Source organism: Vidua macroura, chromosome 12 (genome assembly GCF_024509145.1).
Source record: "Vidua macroura isolate BioBank_ID:100142 chromosome 12, ASM2450914v1, whole genome shotgun sequence".
Lineage (NCBI taxonomy): Eukaryota > Metazoa > Chordata > Aves > Passeriformes > Viduidae > Vidua > Vidua macroura.
In genome coordinates this window covers 19,926,619-19,940,623 of record NC_071582.1, presented here as the reverse complement: position 1 = coordinate 19,940,623, position 14,005 = coordinate 19,926,619, and the positions used below count along the sequence as shown (strand labels likewise).

At 47.9% G+C, this 14,005-nt stretch overlaps 1 protein-coding gene across 1 annotated transcript in view; it reads left to right on the top strand.

Moving 5' to 3' along the window:
• The window catches only part of IGDCC4 (immunoglobulin superfamily DCC subclass member 4), an 88,053-nt gene that overhangs the window by 32,768 nt on the left and 41,280 nt on the right, over nt 1-14,005 (top strand). The window contains exons 3-4 of the mRNA XM_053988744.1: nt 4,165-4,306; nt 9,363-9,496. Of these exons, the coding sequence (XP_053844719.1) occupies nt 4,165-4,306; nt 9,363-9,496 (276 nt within the window). The remainder of the gene's footprint in view (nt 1-4,164; nt 4,307-9,362; nt 9,497-14,005) is intronic.

The following is a 14,005-nucleotide window of genomic DNA, read 5'->3' as shown; positions in this document are numbered from 1 at the left end:
GGGAGCACGGGAGAGGTTTGGAGTGTTCCTGCACCTGGAGGGACAGGCCACAGCAGGAATTAACACACAGGATCTCTCATCATCCTCTCTCCACACGGACAGTGTGTCTTCTCTATGGCGCCCTGCGTATCTGGGATTTGAGGAATGGCAGAGTAGGATTTGTTCTTACTTTAAGGATTTATTTTATAGATTTTATCCTGTTTATTTTGTGAATTAGGGGCATAGGTGATTGAAGGCCAGAGACTGTAGGCAGAGCCATGCTGGGCAGAAAGCTTCCTGAAGATGAATGCACAGGCTCTGGACTATCCCTGACTTTAAATGTGGCTTTAGATGCTGTTTTGGGTAGGTGGGGAGCTGGCTCCTGTGGAGAGCAGGAGCAGTCCTGTGCTGCCATATGGCCCTGCAGATGAGCACTGTGCTGGCTGTGCCTGCGCCGTGCCGGGGGGCCGTGGCAAATTGCTCCCACGACTTTCTTTGAGTGTTCCCCTTCCACCCCCAGCCTGTTCAGAGGTGAGTCACTCAGAGAGGGGTAGCCTGGGTGGTGTATGAGATCTGAGTGGGGGCTGATGTTGCCCCTACCTTGGAAATACCTCCTAATAATTGTAGAAGGTACAAAGAGGACGAGCATGCAGAGTGTCTGGGGGCAAAGCGCTGTGGGAGAGAGCAGCGAGCCCCTTTCAGAAGGCTGAATTCCTTGCATAGACTGCATTTTCTGCCTGGGGTGTAGTGTTGCTGGCTGGCAGCCTTTCCAAGCCCACAGCCTCCTGCACGGATCACGCTGCTGGGAGGAGGGGGAGGGTGCTGTGTTTCACCATCCTGCAGTCACCCCTGGGCTCAGGGCTAAAAGCCTTGGCACACACGGCTTGGCTCCAGCTGGGTTTAACATGTCAGCAGGGAGGGAGCTGCCTGCCCCGCTCCTGGAGGTGCAGAGCCTGGTGGGTCGGCTGTAGCTGAGGGCAATTTGCTGTAATGCTCTTCACCTTCTCACCTACAGTGGGTAATTTTTACTGAGTGGCCTATTAAGGTGTTCAGGATAATCAGTGCAACGGGGCTGGGAGGTTTTGTGGCTCAGGATGGCTTTGCAAGCTAAACCTTAGCTGAGAAGTTGAAAATAATGTTGAGTATGTGTCATCCTTCTTTGCCTTTCCCCCTCGAGCATCTCCTTTCGCTGCCTCCCTGTGGGGAAACCTCTCACTTTGCAGCACTTCTGCAGCAGCCCAGACTGTGGGAGGATAACAGCCCCTCCAAAGATCCTGTGGCCCCAGGGTGAGCAGTGTGTTGGAGCCTGTCCTGCACTTGCTGTGACCTGCACACACGTCCGTGCAGCATGACCTGCTCTCCAGTCCTCTCTTCCCTTGTCTGATTCTTCTTCCTCCCGGCACCAGCTGTTTGCAGCACAGCTCAGTCTCACTAGAGGTGCTGTGTGTGTCCTGCCTCATCCATTCCACCCTGGTACTCCTGAGGATGAGAGAGGAGGAACACAAGGGATCACAGCATGCTGTGATGTTGGCCCCAAGCTGGTGCAGATGCTTATGGAGCAGTGATGAGCCCAGCCAGCAAGTCTGTCTCTGCCTCACCCTTTCAGGGCTGACATCCAGGGGTCTTGCTCAGTTCTGCATCAAAGGAACTTTTTCACTTCTCTTGCTTTGATTTGGTGTTACTTTCTGTGCTCAAAAGATCCCAGTTGAAGTTCCCTGTCCTCTCCTTCATGGAGGAGTCTGCGGGTTGCTTCTTTCAGAGCTTGCAGGGGTGATTTTTTCCAGCCCATCCCCATCCCCACTGTCCCTAACCTCATGCTGTGAAAGGAATATGATGGAGCTGTTCAGCCTCTGAAGCCCACCCCAAGAGTTCTGAGATAGTTTGATGGGCATTGCCATGGTGGAGCCACCAGCCTCCATGGAGCTCTCAGCCTGTTGTGGCTTTGCCATGAGCTGTGATTCCCCTTGGGAAGCGTGGCTGTTCCTGTGTGCTCCGAGCAAGAGGGACACCGTGCTCCACATCCTAGTGAGGTTCTGTCAGGGGTGCTTTTCTTGGCTTTTGAAGAGCCATTCCAGCACAGTGGGCAGATAGGGCTGGGTGGAGATGAATGGCCAGATTTGGTTCTCAGCTGGGAATTTAAAGCTTGCAGGACCAGGTCTGGCAGGTGATAGCCATGAATAACCAGGACAGGTTATTGCCTGGTAACCCAGGGAGCCCAGGAGGCTCTGTCACCTTTTGTACACCAAGATGATGTCTCTTAATAATGAACAGCAGAGAGGCAGGTGATGCTGCATAAGGTGGAGGAAACAGAAGTGCAACAAATTTAATTTTTTAGGATTCCTGCCTCCCATCATGATCTTCCTGAGTACATGACCCTCCTGAGCCTGCCAAAATATTCTCATTGATACCTGTAGGATGAGAAGAGAATAATGGGAAAGAGGATTAAGGGTATCTGCTGTCAGGAGAAGGTTGTTTTGATGGTGCCATCCTGAATATGCACTGGCATTTGATGGATTTTCTTTTAAACTCTTGGATTCAGCAAGTTTTATTAACATGAGCTTAAAAGGTTTTGTAATTTGTAGAAATTACTGTTGTGAAGTGGTCTGCAGTGTATATTTGAGAATATTAAAGCAGTTGGCTGAATTAAGGCCTTACATATTAATGTATTTTTCAAAATTTTCCAGGAAAACATTTTTCATTCCATTTGTATTGAATTGAAAAACTAAACGTGGCAGACAGCTGGTGGGAGAATTTGGTCTGTAGCTGCTGCGGAGAGCAATGAGTTGCTTGAAACATGTGATAACTATTTAAATTAAAGAAAAACACTAATGACAGCTGAGAATATGCCGAGGTTAAAATGGGTCATGCAAAAGCATTTCATTTTCCCAACTGTACATACTTTCTCAAGCTCACACTGCAATAAGGCATGTATATGTGTGCATGAATGTTTGTGTGTGTGAGAGTTGCAAAGAAAAACTTCAAGTTTGGAGTCCTATAAAATCCAAAGCAATGATGGATGTTCTTGGAAAGCGGTGGTGAGACAAGGACATAATTGTGTTGGAGGGCCAGGAGGTCACTTGGGGTTCTTTAGAGCACAGTGCTGTGCTCAGCCCAGCATTCAAGTGTGTTTTTTTGGCTGAAATTTATGTTTCTTGTTCCATGTTTGGGGCTTCTGGCACTTGTGTTAGAGCACTGTTGAATGGATTTGTCCGGCAGGGTGGGTTTCACAGCAAAGGCAGTTTAACAGAGATGGATAAAGCAGAAGCCAGTTCTTCTGGGGGCTTTCTGCCCCCATCCAGGAGCCTGCATGAATATTCAAAATTCCACCTGTGACTGAATGCCTTCGGGTTATGCTGTTGGTAGGACAGATGCTGACAGCCCTGGGGAAGGGTTTCTGCTGCAGGGTTTTGCTGTGTGCATGGAAGGGTTGGAAGATGAGGCAGCTGTGGATTGTGGTCCAAGAGCAATTCCAAACCTTAGTGCTTTGTCTCCAAAGCAGTTCAGCCTCTTTACTATGGAAAGACGTATATAGGGAGAGGTGAGCCTTGGAGAGCAAACAAGTGTCCTGGCATGTATGAAATCCATCCTCCTCTTAGCAGGGTGTCTGGATCCCCTTGGCTGCCTCCCATCTGTTTGAATAGGGAGGTTGGTTTTTGCAGGTAGGAGAAGGAGGGTCAAAACCCTTATGGACTCTGCCTCTGGTCTCCAGCACTGCCAGCCTGTGGGCAGTTGTTTAGTGTAACTTGACATCTGGCTTGTTCTTCCTCTTGCCTTGTTTTAATTTCCTGTGGCTGCAGGAATGCTACAAGGCAAGGGAGAAACTCTCATCTCTGGGTTGTGGCATTTCCCCTCTGTTTCTCATTCTGTGTCCTTCCCAAATGGAGCGAGTGAACATACAAGGAAGCAATTTAGGAAGGTAACTGCTGAAGCTGTTACCTGTCTTTTACTCACACTGTGGCTTTAAGGTAGAATATGAGGCAAGAAGCAAATTTACACATTGAAACCTTTCAGTTACTGTTGTTAGGGTTGCTGAGGGTCCATAGGAGCACAGGAAAGGGAGGAATTACATCTCAGGTTGTCTTCAGGAGAGAAAAGCCTTTCTCTTAGCTCATACATCATAACAGGTTTGCATTTCTCAGCAGAAACACTGAGTTATTAACTTTCCTTCCCTTCTTCTTTCCCCAGCATTATCGCGCTTTTTCCAGCAGCCGGAGTCGCAGACAGTGGAAGAAAATGGCATGGCCCGGTTTGAGTGCCGGATCGAGGGGCTGCCCTCCCCTGTCATCACCTGGGAGAAGGACCATGAAGCTGTTCCAGCAGAACCCAGGTGACTCCCTGATTGCTTTCTCGGGTCAGCTTGAAAAAGAGCAAAGCAAAACCTGACCATTTAGGATGTGGAAATCATTCTATAAAATGATAGAATGGCGAGACAGGTGATAGAGAGGTGATACCAGGTTTGGACCTGATAACTAAGTGATATAAGAGGAGGTATTTAAAGGACTGAGGAAAAAAAGGTCCATAAACACCTAAATAAAATTAACTTTCCCCCAAATATTCAAACCACAAAGGAAAAATAATCCTTGATACTGTGCTAGTTATTACAGCAGAGAACCTGCACCCTGCAAAGGCCTGTGTACCCAGGATGGGGCATGGCAAGGCATGGACTGCTTTGGCTTGTTGTCTTGTGTGAAATTACATGGAATTCTCTGGGGGATTGGGGCCTGGGGTGAGGAGTAGTGACCTGGGCGTACCAAACTGAACTCCATTATGTGGATTTTCTTTGATTTTGTTTGTGGTTTTATTGGGAGGCCTTTCCCTTTGCCTTACTCCCATGTTTAGACACCATCTAGTAAAAGATGCTGAATTTTCTTTTTCTGGATAAAAGAGGAGAGTCCTGCAGCATGATACTTTTTCCTTCATGAAAGTCAGTTACAGAGGAGGGGATAAACCATTAGCTGGCTGTCTGTCTGTCTGTAGACATCACTTCTGCAGGGAATCAGTAACTGAATTGTCCTTTAGTTCTTAAAAACTCCTTTTCTGTTCTTCAGAAAGAGGTGTCTCCCTCCTGGGAGAAGTTGCAGAAGAGGAAAAAAAGAGGAGGTTGTTGGGGAGGGAAGTTTAGAAATACTTTTAAAGCAGTGACTGATTCTATAGGAATACCCACTTATGTCCTTGAGTCTGGAGTGTGGCATCTAAAAGTTCATAGGAGGCTGTTGCACAGGAGGCTGTTGAGAAGAAAATTAATAAAAAAGGAAGAAAAAAAAAAACAAAAAAAGAAGAGATTGTAGGGAGAAGTGTGTCATAGATACAATGGCTTTTTAATGAGACAGCTCGATGGATATTGTGAAATTACTTGCTCAGAGATTGCTTTCATCATGGGCAGCCTGAAAATTGTTTTCCTTGTAAAAGCCAGGCCATAATCTCTGTCTGCAGATCTTGCTTTTTAAATCATGTTCTAGCTAATATGCTTTTTCAGAAGGATTTGCTTTTTTGTTGTTGTCTAGTTGTTGTTGGATTTAATATAACCGGCTTTCGAAGGAATTAAGTGAATTCCAGGAAATGTTGGCTGCCAACCAGAGCTCTCTGTTATCCTCCCTGCATTGTGCCTACGGATGAGATCTCAGGCTGGCCTGATTACTGTGGGCTCCCTCCTGTGCACACTTGGGATGAGCCTGTGAAAATGCAACCCTTTGGCTGGGCAGGTGTCAGGGGGATGATTTCATACTCCAGAATAGCAGGGCTGGGAGGGTGTGCAAAATCAGGCTTGGGGACTGAAGGTACAGCCCTGGAGTAGTACTACTACATCAGCGTTTGTGATTTAAGAGAGATAGAATAATCATGTTAAACTCACATTGCTTTTCCCTTTTCTTGCTTTTCCTTTCCCCCTCTCTTTTCTTCCTTTCCCCTGCTCTTTCCCCCTCTTTTTTCCTCTTCCCCTTCCACTCTTCTTTCTTGTTCTTACCTTTGGGCACTCTTTTCTGCCTCTGCCCCTGGATGCAGGTTCTAGCATGGTGCCACCTCAAAGGTACTGAAAGCTGATCTTAAAAAAGTATTTTAACAACCTAAAGGGTACCGAAATGCTGATTGGTGTTTTTGGAATACCTTTCCTGTTCCTCTTCAGGACAAAAATCTAAAATCCCTGTGTGAGTAAGGCACAGATTATTTTGCAATTCTGGCTCTGAAGCACATTGAATAAACACAATCTTAAATCTGCAGCAGCTGTTGAAAGGTGGCTCACAGGATTTCTCTAGATTGCAGTTGATTTGGGGTGTGTGCAACATCCCTTGGCGTAATCTCTGGTTTAGGTGCTGGCTGGGTTTCACAGCAGGCTCCAAAATTCTGTTTCTTTTCTCTAGAGCCAAGATGAGCACTTGCTGGGAACTGGAGGTCTTTGGAGGTCTGCACAGCAAATCCATAACCTACAGACCACATGCTCTGCAATCACAGTATATTTTTCCACATTTTGGCTAAGTGAGGGTTTTATCTGTGTGTAGAGTTTATTTCTGTGCTGTGTCAGGAGTGCTTTGACGTGGCTCATGTTCATGTACAGGACTCTGGAGCTGTGAGCAAAAGGGCTTCCAAACTGAGTCTGCAACAGAGCTGCAGGTTCCTCACTGTGCTCAGGACAGCTTTGGGCTCTCCTAGGCCCTTCAAAAGACTGAAGATAGGGTGTGCTGGCAATTTACTAGGGAGAAGGTAAGAAAGGAATAGGGCTGGTAATGCTAGGGTATTCTCTGAGCTTTAGGGTTGCAGGGTTTGGACACAAGGCAGTGGCGCTTGATTTCAGTTCTTGGGCACTGCTCTGGTGAGCAGCCCTGAGCCCCTCAGTGCTGTTAGGGAGGGGAAGAGCTCCATGGGTGTGCCCTGCTGTTCTTGCTGCCTTTGGAGCCGTGGTAGTTGGCCCTGCTCTGAGTGTGCTGTCCTTCAGTGTAATCCAGGTGGGGGCTTGCCTTTCGCCCCCATTGAGGCAAGCTTCTCTGAGATCCCGACACTGCAGCTATCAACAGCAAAACTCCTCGGACTGCCAAGGTTCCAGCGTTTCTGTTGCTTCCAGGGCCTTTATCTGTCTGTCCTTTAGTTTTTGTTTCCTACTTAATGCTTGGTGAAGGTGAGCAGACAAAAAGATGAGCACTTTGTGTGGAAGAAAAGCTCTGACAACTGTCTGCTCTGAGTCATCAGGCAAATTTCCTTGCAGGGAGCCTGGGGATGGAGCAAATGCCCTTGCAGGCTGCCTGAAGGCTTCTAATTCAGAGCTGCTGGGACCCTGAAGAGCCGGAGGCTTTGTGAGCAGCTGGGAGAAATGGTGGATAGAGAAATCCTGCTTTTCTTCCCTCCTTGCTTCCCCAGCAGAGCGATCCTCACCGCTGCCATGTTTTCCCAACAGGATGTACTGCATTGAGTAAATTTCTACCACTGGTGCTGAAGGGATTGTCTCAAGCTCTTTTGAGGAAGTCTCCCCATTCAACTCCCTTGTTTCCAGCTCCTGCTGTCTTTAGAGACACAGTGACTTGTTTTGTGCCCTCAAGAGAAGCTGGGTCCTGAATGCCCTGGTATAGTGAACCTGCTCTGAGAGTAGAAAGGTCACAGACCAGAGGTCTGTCCTAGCCTCAGTGAATCTGTGATTCATCACTGAAGTGTCTTTTTGTGGCTGGGAGATGCCTTGCCTGGTGTTTGAAATATGTTGGTATTAATTACAGACTCAAATAGCAGATGCATGACAAAAATAAATATTATCGCACTGGGAGGCTTTCCCTCCACGGAACTGAGAGGATGCAAATATTTGTCATCTTTCTCCCGAGTCCTGATGAGGCATCCTGATGAGGGCTTTTGGGTATCACCTCCTCTGAGGCCTTTTGGAGCTTAATCCTGAGCAAAATATCTTTTTAAGTAGCAGGAATGTGGCTTTAGGGATGTAAGGCATTGCATTTGCGTACGTGGGAAGCTTCAGCCAGTCTGTGTCCATGAATCAGGCTGCAGGATTGTTTCAGTGGAGACATAATGGTCACTGGAGGAGCTCCTGTAGTTCCTCCTTCTTCATCAGCTGTGAAGGGGACAAGACATGATGAGCCCAACTGCAGTAGCTGAGGTCCAGGATCGATGCAAGACTCAAAGCAGGGATATTTGTCTCTGGAACAGACTGCTTAGGGCAAGGGAGGTGTTTCCATGAGTGCAGATTTAGGATAAATGTCTGCAGGAGCGAGCATGCTGTTGGTGACCATGGCTTGGATGCAGGATGAGTGACTTGCTGAGGTCTTCCTGGCTCCATGGTCCTCACTCATGGCACTCCAGCTGTCTCAGCACCTGGAGAACCACAGTTTGACTTACTGTGATCTTTGTGGATGGCAGGACTGGCATTCGTGGTTATAACTTGCCTTTGTGCTGTTCCTGTGGAATAGCTGCTATCCCTCCCCTTAGCAATTGCCTTTGAATGTGTCCTCTTCATAATGAAGACTGATAACCCAGAGCTGCCTGTCAAACCTCAGCAGCTCTGTTTATAGAGACTTGCAATTAAAAATGGATCTCATATATAATTAAAAAGGATCACGTAGGCTTTGCGCCTTGCATTCAAGAATAAAGAGGCTGCCATCTAGGAATCCAGGCAGAAAATGGAGATGCTGACAGCCTGCTCCTACTTTTATGCTAATTGCTAATCATCTGCTTTGTTCAGTGTAATGCAGCAAGGATTGTGTTCATGTCGTGAGCAATGTAGCCATTTCACTCTGTGGAAGTGTTTCCAAGTAGCATCCCATGGGCAAATCAGAGGATACTGAATGCCCAGCTGTGAGTTTGTCACCTTGTGAGAGCCAGAAACTTGTGGAAGAAGGAAAGGAATCACTACAACCCAGAAATGGTGCAAGTTCAGGTGGCTGTGTCGTGGCTGCTTTGGCCCACGGAGGTGCAGCTGTGTATCAACTGGTCCCTTTTCATGTACTTGAGGTGCAGCAAGAAAAAGATGATATTCAGACTTCTTTGCAGTGTGTTTTTTGTCTGGCAACTAAACCTTTGTAAAAAAGCAAGTGCTGAAAATGGCTGTAGCATGTGCTCAAGCTTGGAGACATCTACAAATGTGTATGTAAAAAGTGTGAGTGTATCAAGTTGGTTTGTACTGGCCAGTTGAGTTGGTTTGTGTCAGCAAAGTCCTGTTAGTCCTGTTAGTCTCCCAAAAGCAGCTTTTGCATTTGGAAGACTCCAAGGTGATGGGTAGGTCTGTACCTGCTGCTTTTTGAGGACCATGGGTTGGGTTGCTCAGAGGTCCCCTGATCCCATTCTGCTGTCATTACCAGGACCTGCACATGAGAGATTTTTCAGGAGAAAAGGTTTGGGGTGATGAATATCTGGGGTAAGACATAGCCTGTCTCACACTCTTCCTTTTGGTTACTCAGGTTTATAACTCTTCCCAATGGTGTCCTCCAAATCGTGGATGTGCAGGAGAGCGATGCCGGGATTTACCACTGCGTGGCAACCAACGCCGCCCGAAAGCGCTACAGCAACGATGCCACCCTCAGCGTGGTGAAAGGTGAGGTGCTGCCAGCAGCCTCTTGGGCTAGGTACAGGTCTGCCAGGTGTGTGGTGGAGGAGCTGGGCTGGGCTTCAAATACCAGTGGCCATCTTCCCTCCTGGTGTGACTGCACATGGCCAGCTTTAGTTAAAACTTGCAGAGAAGGCATTTCACAAAAGGTTTCTCTTTGCTGGTGATGGGATAAGGAGACTGTGTTGGGAGGATTCCTTTTTGCTCTGGGGTGGTTAGAAGTGATGAGGCAGCCCATATGCTCCTTGGGGAGGGCAGCATTTTTGGTGGTATTCTCTGCAGTGGCATTGGATAGCAAGAGAAGCAAGGGCTGGCACGGACAGACAAAGGTGCTTCCCATGCAAGCAAGAGAAATAGCTGGAGGCTGGAGTAGCTGGCAGGACAGTGTTTATCCAGGGTGCCCAGCACAGTCCAGAGGAGGCTGAGCACAGTGACATCCAACTTGTGTTCTGTGTCCATATTGCTGGAGCTCTGCTGAGCTCCGGAGACCTTTATGTGGTATTTGGGAACAGCCCCAGCTGGGATTTCTCCTGGTGATACAGGAGCAAGGCTTTGGGTGCGAGCTGTCCTTCACCTCCCGATCTGGGCCTCAGCCTCTGAGTGCATTTTCCTTTGTAAGCCAAGAGTGCAGCGGGCAAGTCTGGACATGAGGACATAGCTGAGAGCATGAGTGCAGTGGGGGTCTCCAGGCTCCAGCATCCTTCCCAGCATGCCTGGCTGCCTCCCCAGCTTTGTGTCACCCTGTCCTGCAAATGGACAAACTTACCAGGGCTGGGAGTCTGGCTGAGCTGTCCCTTCTCTCGGGACAGTGCCCCCTGCCACATCTGTCTCCTGTTCCTGCTGACCCTGGTGTATCTTGCAGGCAGCTTTAACCTTGAAAGCTCTGAAATCCTTCCCAGCCCCTTTCGTCTTTGTTTAGGATTGCATTGCTTGGCATTCTGCTCCCAGTGTATTTTCCCAGCGATGGCTTTGCTGTTCATCCATCAGCAGGGAGTGTAATTAACTGTGGAGCCTGAGAACACACCTCAGATCAATGGATTGTGTCATGGAGGTAATCTGGGTGGAATCTGCAGAGAATTTGTGAGCGGTTGAACGCTCTGTATCTAATTGCCAGCCCCTGCCAGATCCTCTGTGTGTTTAATGAAGCTGTGAGCCGAGGGGAGCGCTTCCTATGGGCAGTTCCATGCTCCAGAGACAGCTCCTCTGTTGGCTCTGGTGTGCTATTGATAACTAATATTGATCAAGCTGCAAAGGTGAATTTGATGTCCTTGGCATCATAACTCATTCTGCATAATTGCATCTTGTAGCTCTACAATGTTTAATCTGCTTTGCAAATGGAGGCAATGGAAGAGGTTAAATGGGAAGCATTCCTTCTGGAGCACCAGCCGGCCTGAGCAGATTTCTGCCTGGAGTTCTCACCCAAATCTCTCTTCTGCAGCACCACACCACCCGCTGGCTGCTAAAACAAATATGTGAGGTTGAGTTTTTCACCAGATTGAGCTGATAGTGATGAAAAACATGCCTGTTAAATCTCTGGGGTTTTTTATAATTGGGGAGAAGTATCTCTGAGACAGATGGGAAACTGCAGTGACCTGTGCAGGCTGTAAACTCCTCCACGAGTGACTGGCATGGTATTGATCCTTTTTTGTTTCAGCGCTTCACCATCAGAGCACATTTTTGGATGCCTGGACTGGCTTGAGGAGTCTTTTCCTCCGTGTTCAGAAGCAGCTGGAGTGAACTGGTCAGGCACAAATCCTTTCCTGATTGTGAAAAATAAAACCAAACTAAACCAAAACAAAGAATTCTAGGAAAAACCCCCAAACTAAACTGAAAGACAGACAACAAAAGAACAATAGAATGAAGTACAGCTATTTAGTGTTGCTTATTTGGAAATTTCAGGGACCAAACTCCTGTGTGTCTGCAGACAGGAGCAACTAAACTGCTTCTTCCCTCCCTGCTTCTGGCAAGAAACTGTGCCAAGATAAGGTGACAGTCCAGCCTTTCAGCCCACTGTACTGTCAGGGCCCCTGGAAAAGGTTTGTGCAGTATGACCTTGTGTCTCCTTACCCACAGTCTCACTGGCAGCACTGGCAGTGCTGTTTTATGAGGCTGTGCTCCTGGTAGTTTTGGGGTCTTGCTGGTGATAATGCAAATGCTTCCAAGGATCAGGCCTGGGAACATTTTGTATTCATGATGCCTCTGCCTTCCAGACAGGGCTGGATTTGAATGAGCTGTGCATAGCAAAAGAATCAGTTTCCCTATAGCTCTTCTACCCAGTTGTCCTGTTCCTCCTCCCTGTTCCTTATATGATGGCTGGGAATTGTTCCCTCTCCCTTATTAAAGGGCTTTTCCCAGTAAAAACAGCAATTAACATGACCCCTTTCTGTCATATCTGCACAGTCTAAAAACCCCAAAAGTGTAATTTCCCTGGGCAGTGTGACTTCCTGTCCTGGGAGGAATTTGGGCTGTGCTGTGTGTCCGTGGCTGAGCACATGCTGGCCGTCGCCAGGCAGGGCAGGCAGCAGCGGGCTGCAGATGTTTTGGCTGTGCAGACTTCATGGTGCAAATTTCCAGACCTTCCCTGGGGAAGCAGTGTTTGGAGCTGGAAGGGAAGAGAGCAGACGGGACAGTGGGATATAGTCATGCAGCCCTGAAACAGAACCTGCTGCTGAAACAGGGATAGCTTGGGTTTTCCCCTTGGATCTCCACTGCTTCCCAGTGGATGGCGTGCCAAACACATCTGGCAGCTCTGTCCCTTCACCCCTCACCTGGACAGGTAATGAATGAACACTGTGTCTCTCTCTGCCAGAAAGGGCATTAGAAGTGGCTGTGGGATGCTTTCCCAGGCTCTTACTCTGCATGCTGCCTTTCCTTGGGGTCAGCTGTGTCTTGTTCCTTGTAGCTCCTTTTTCTGGAAGCAGGTTCTGGAGTCCTACTCTGAACTTGTAGATACAGAATTTATTCCTGGTCGTGTTCCCAGGTTCTTGACATACACACAGAAGCGTTGCCATGCTTCATAAAGCACCTTTCAAAGAAGAGTAGCAGAAGGGCTTGGGGAACGTGACGTGTGGTCTCAGCAGGTCGCTTTGCCTGTCACTTCGCTTTCCCCCTCCATGTCATGCACACGCCTGCTCTTTGTGTGTTTTCATGGGAACAGAGACTCCCTCTTGCTATGTGTTTGCCCCACAACTGGCACAAAGTAGCACAAATAACAGTCAGAAGCTGTGCTGCTGCAAGAACAGTAAACTTTTACAAAGATTCGATCTATTTGTTTTTAAATGTCACAAGGAGTGTGGCTCCCCATAATTTCCATTCCATCTTCCCCATTGCATGAATGCTGGGATCTCTCTTCTCCACAGCTAACCCAATTTTCACTTCCCTGCAATTCATCCTATTAGTTTTAGTTGTAAAGCATTGGGAATCTTGAAAAAATTGTTATTCCTCCTTATTTTTTAATCCCTTTGAGTATGTATAAGCAGGTGACCTAAAGAAAGTTTAAAATCTTGGCAATTTTAGTATAGAATAGTTTTCTTCCACTGGAGTGGGAGAAACAAATTTGAGATCCTGACCCCAAAGCTCTTTTGTGCAGATCTGAGTGTTTGTGTCTTTTCATATTTATTGGTTATTGCAGAAGGACTGTCAGAGCACAGTTGTGAGAGCCAGGACTCCTGGCTTCTCTCTCCCTCTCTGTTGTTGGGCTGCAGAGGAGAATCAGTTCCTCACTGTTTAAATTTCTGTAAATAGAGATAATGTAATAAATAGCCTTGGAGCTGTCCTTTTGGAAGGGATGGGTCAGTCTGGATAATAATTATGGGCATTTGGTGCTGGAGGCCATTAGGGGTACATAAAGAGAGAGGGGTGGACATGTATCTCAGTGTGGGTGTGGGATTTCCCCTCCCTGTGTCCTCTGGACCCTGTTCCTGGTCTGTGCATGTGGGGTGGCCATGACTGCTGTGACATGTGTGGGAAAAACCTTTGCCTTAAACCAGATGGGCAAGAATCAGAATCTCCCTGTGCTGCAATAAGGCAGGAATTGGAGAACAGAGCAGGGTGATGGGTGGAGGTCTGGGCTGAGCGAGCCACGGAGGAGTCTCCCAGCAGCTGAGCACATCCCCCGCGAGCTGGGATTTAGTGCCGTGTTATTAGAGATGACACTGCGAGATTGCCGTTGGCAGAACATCATTTACGCTGACAGTTGTAGCAGCTTGCTGCAGCAGTGTCCCAGGAAATGGATTTTTCAGCCAAATATTTGTATGAATGTGATAACAGGGACAGAGCTTGGAGGCAGCTGAAGCACCTTCAGTTTTTTTGTTCTTTTGGTGTTTGTGCTGCAGTGGCTTGCAGGTACCCACACAGAGCCTGGGATGGGGGGGGTTCCTGCTCCAAAGGGCTGTAGGAAAATACAGCTTCTGACTGGGATGAGCTTTAGGGATGGAGGGGAAGGTGGTGATGAAGTGAGCAGCACTCGCAGTTGGCCACCACCTCGCGGAAACAGAC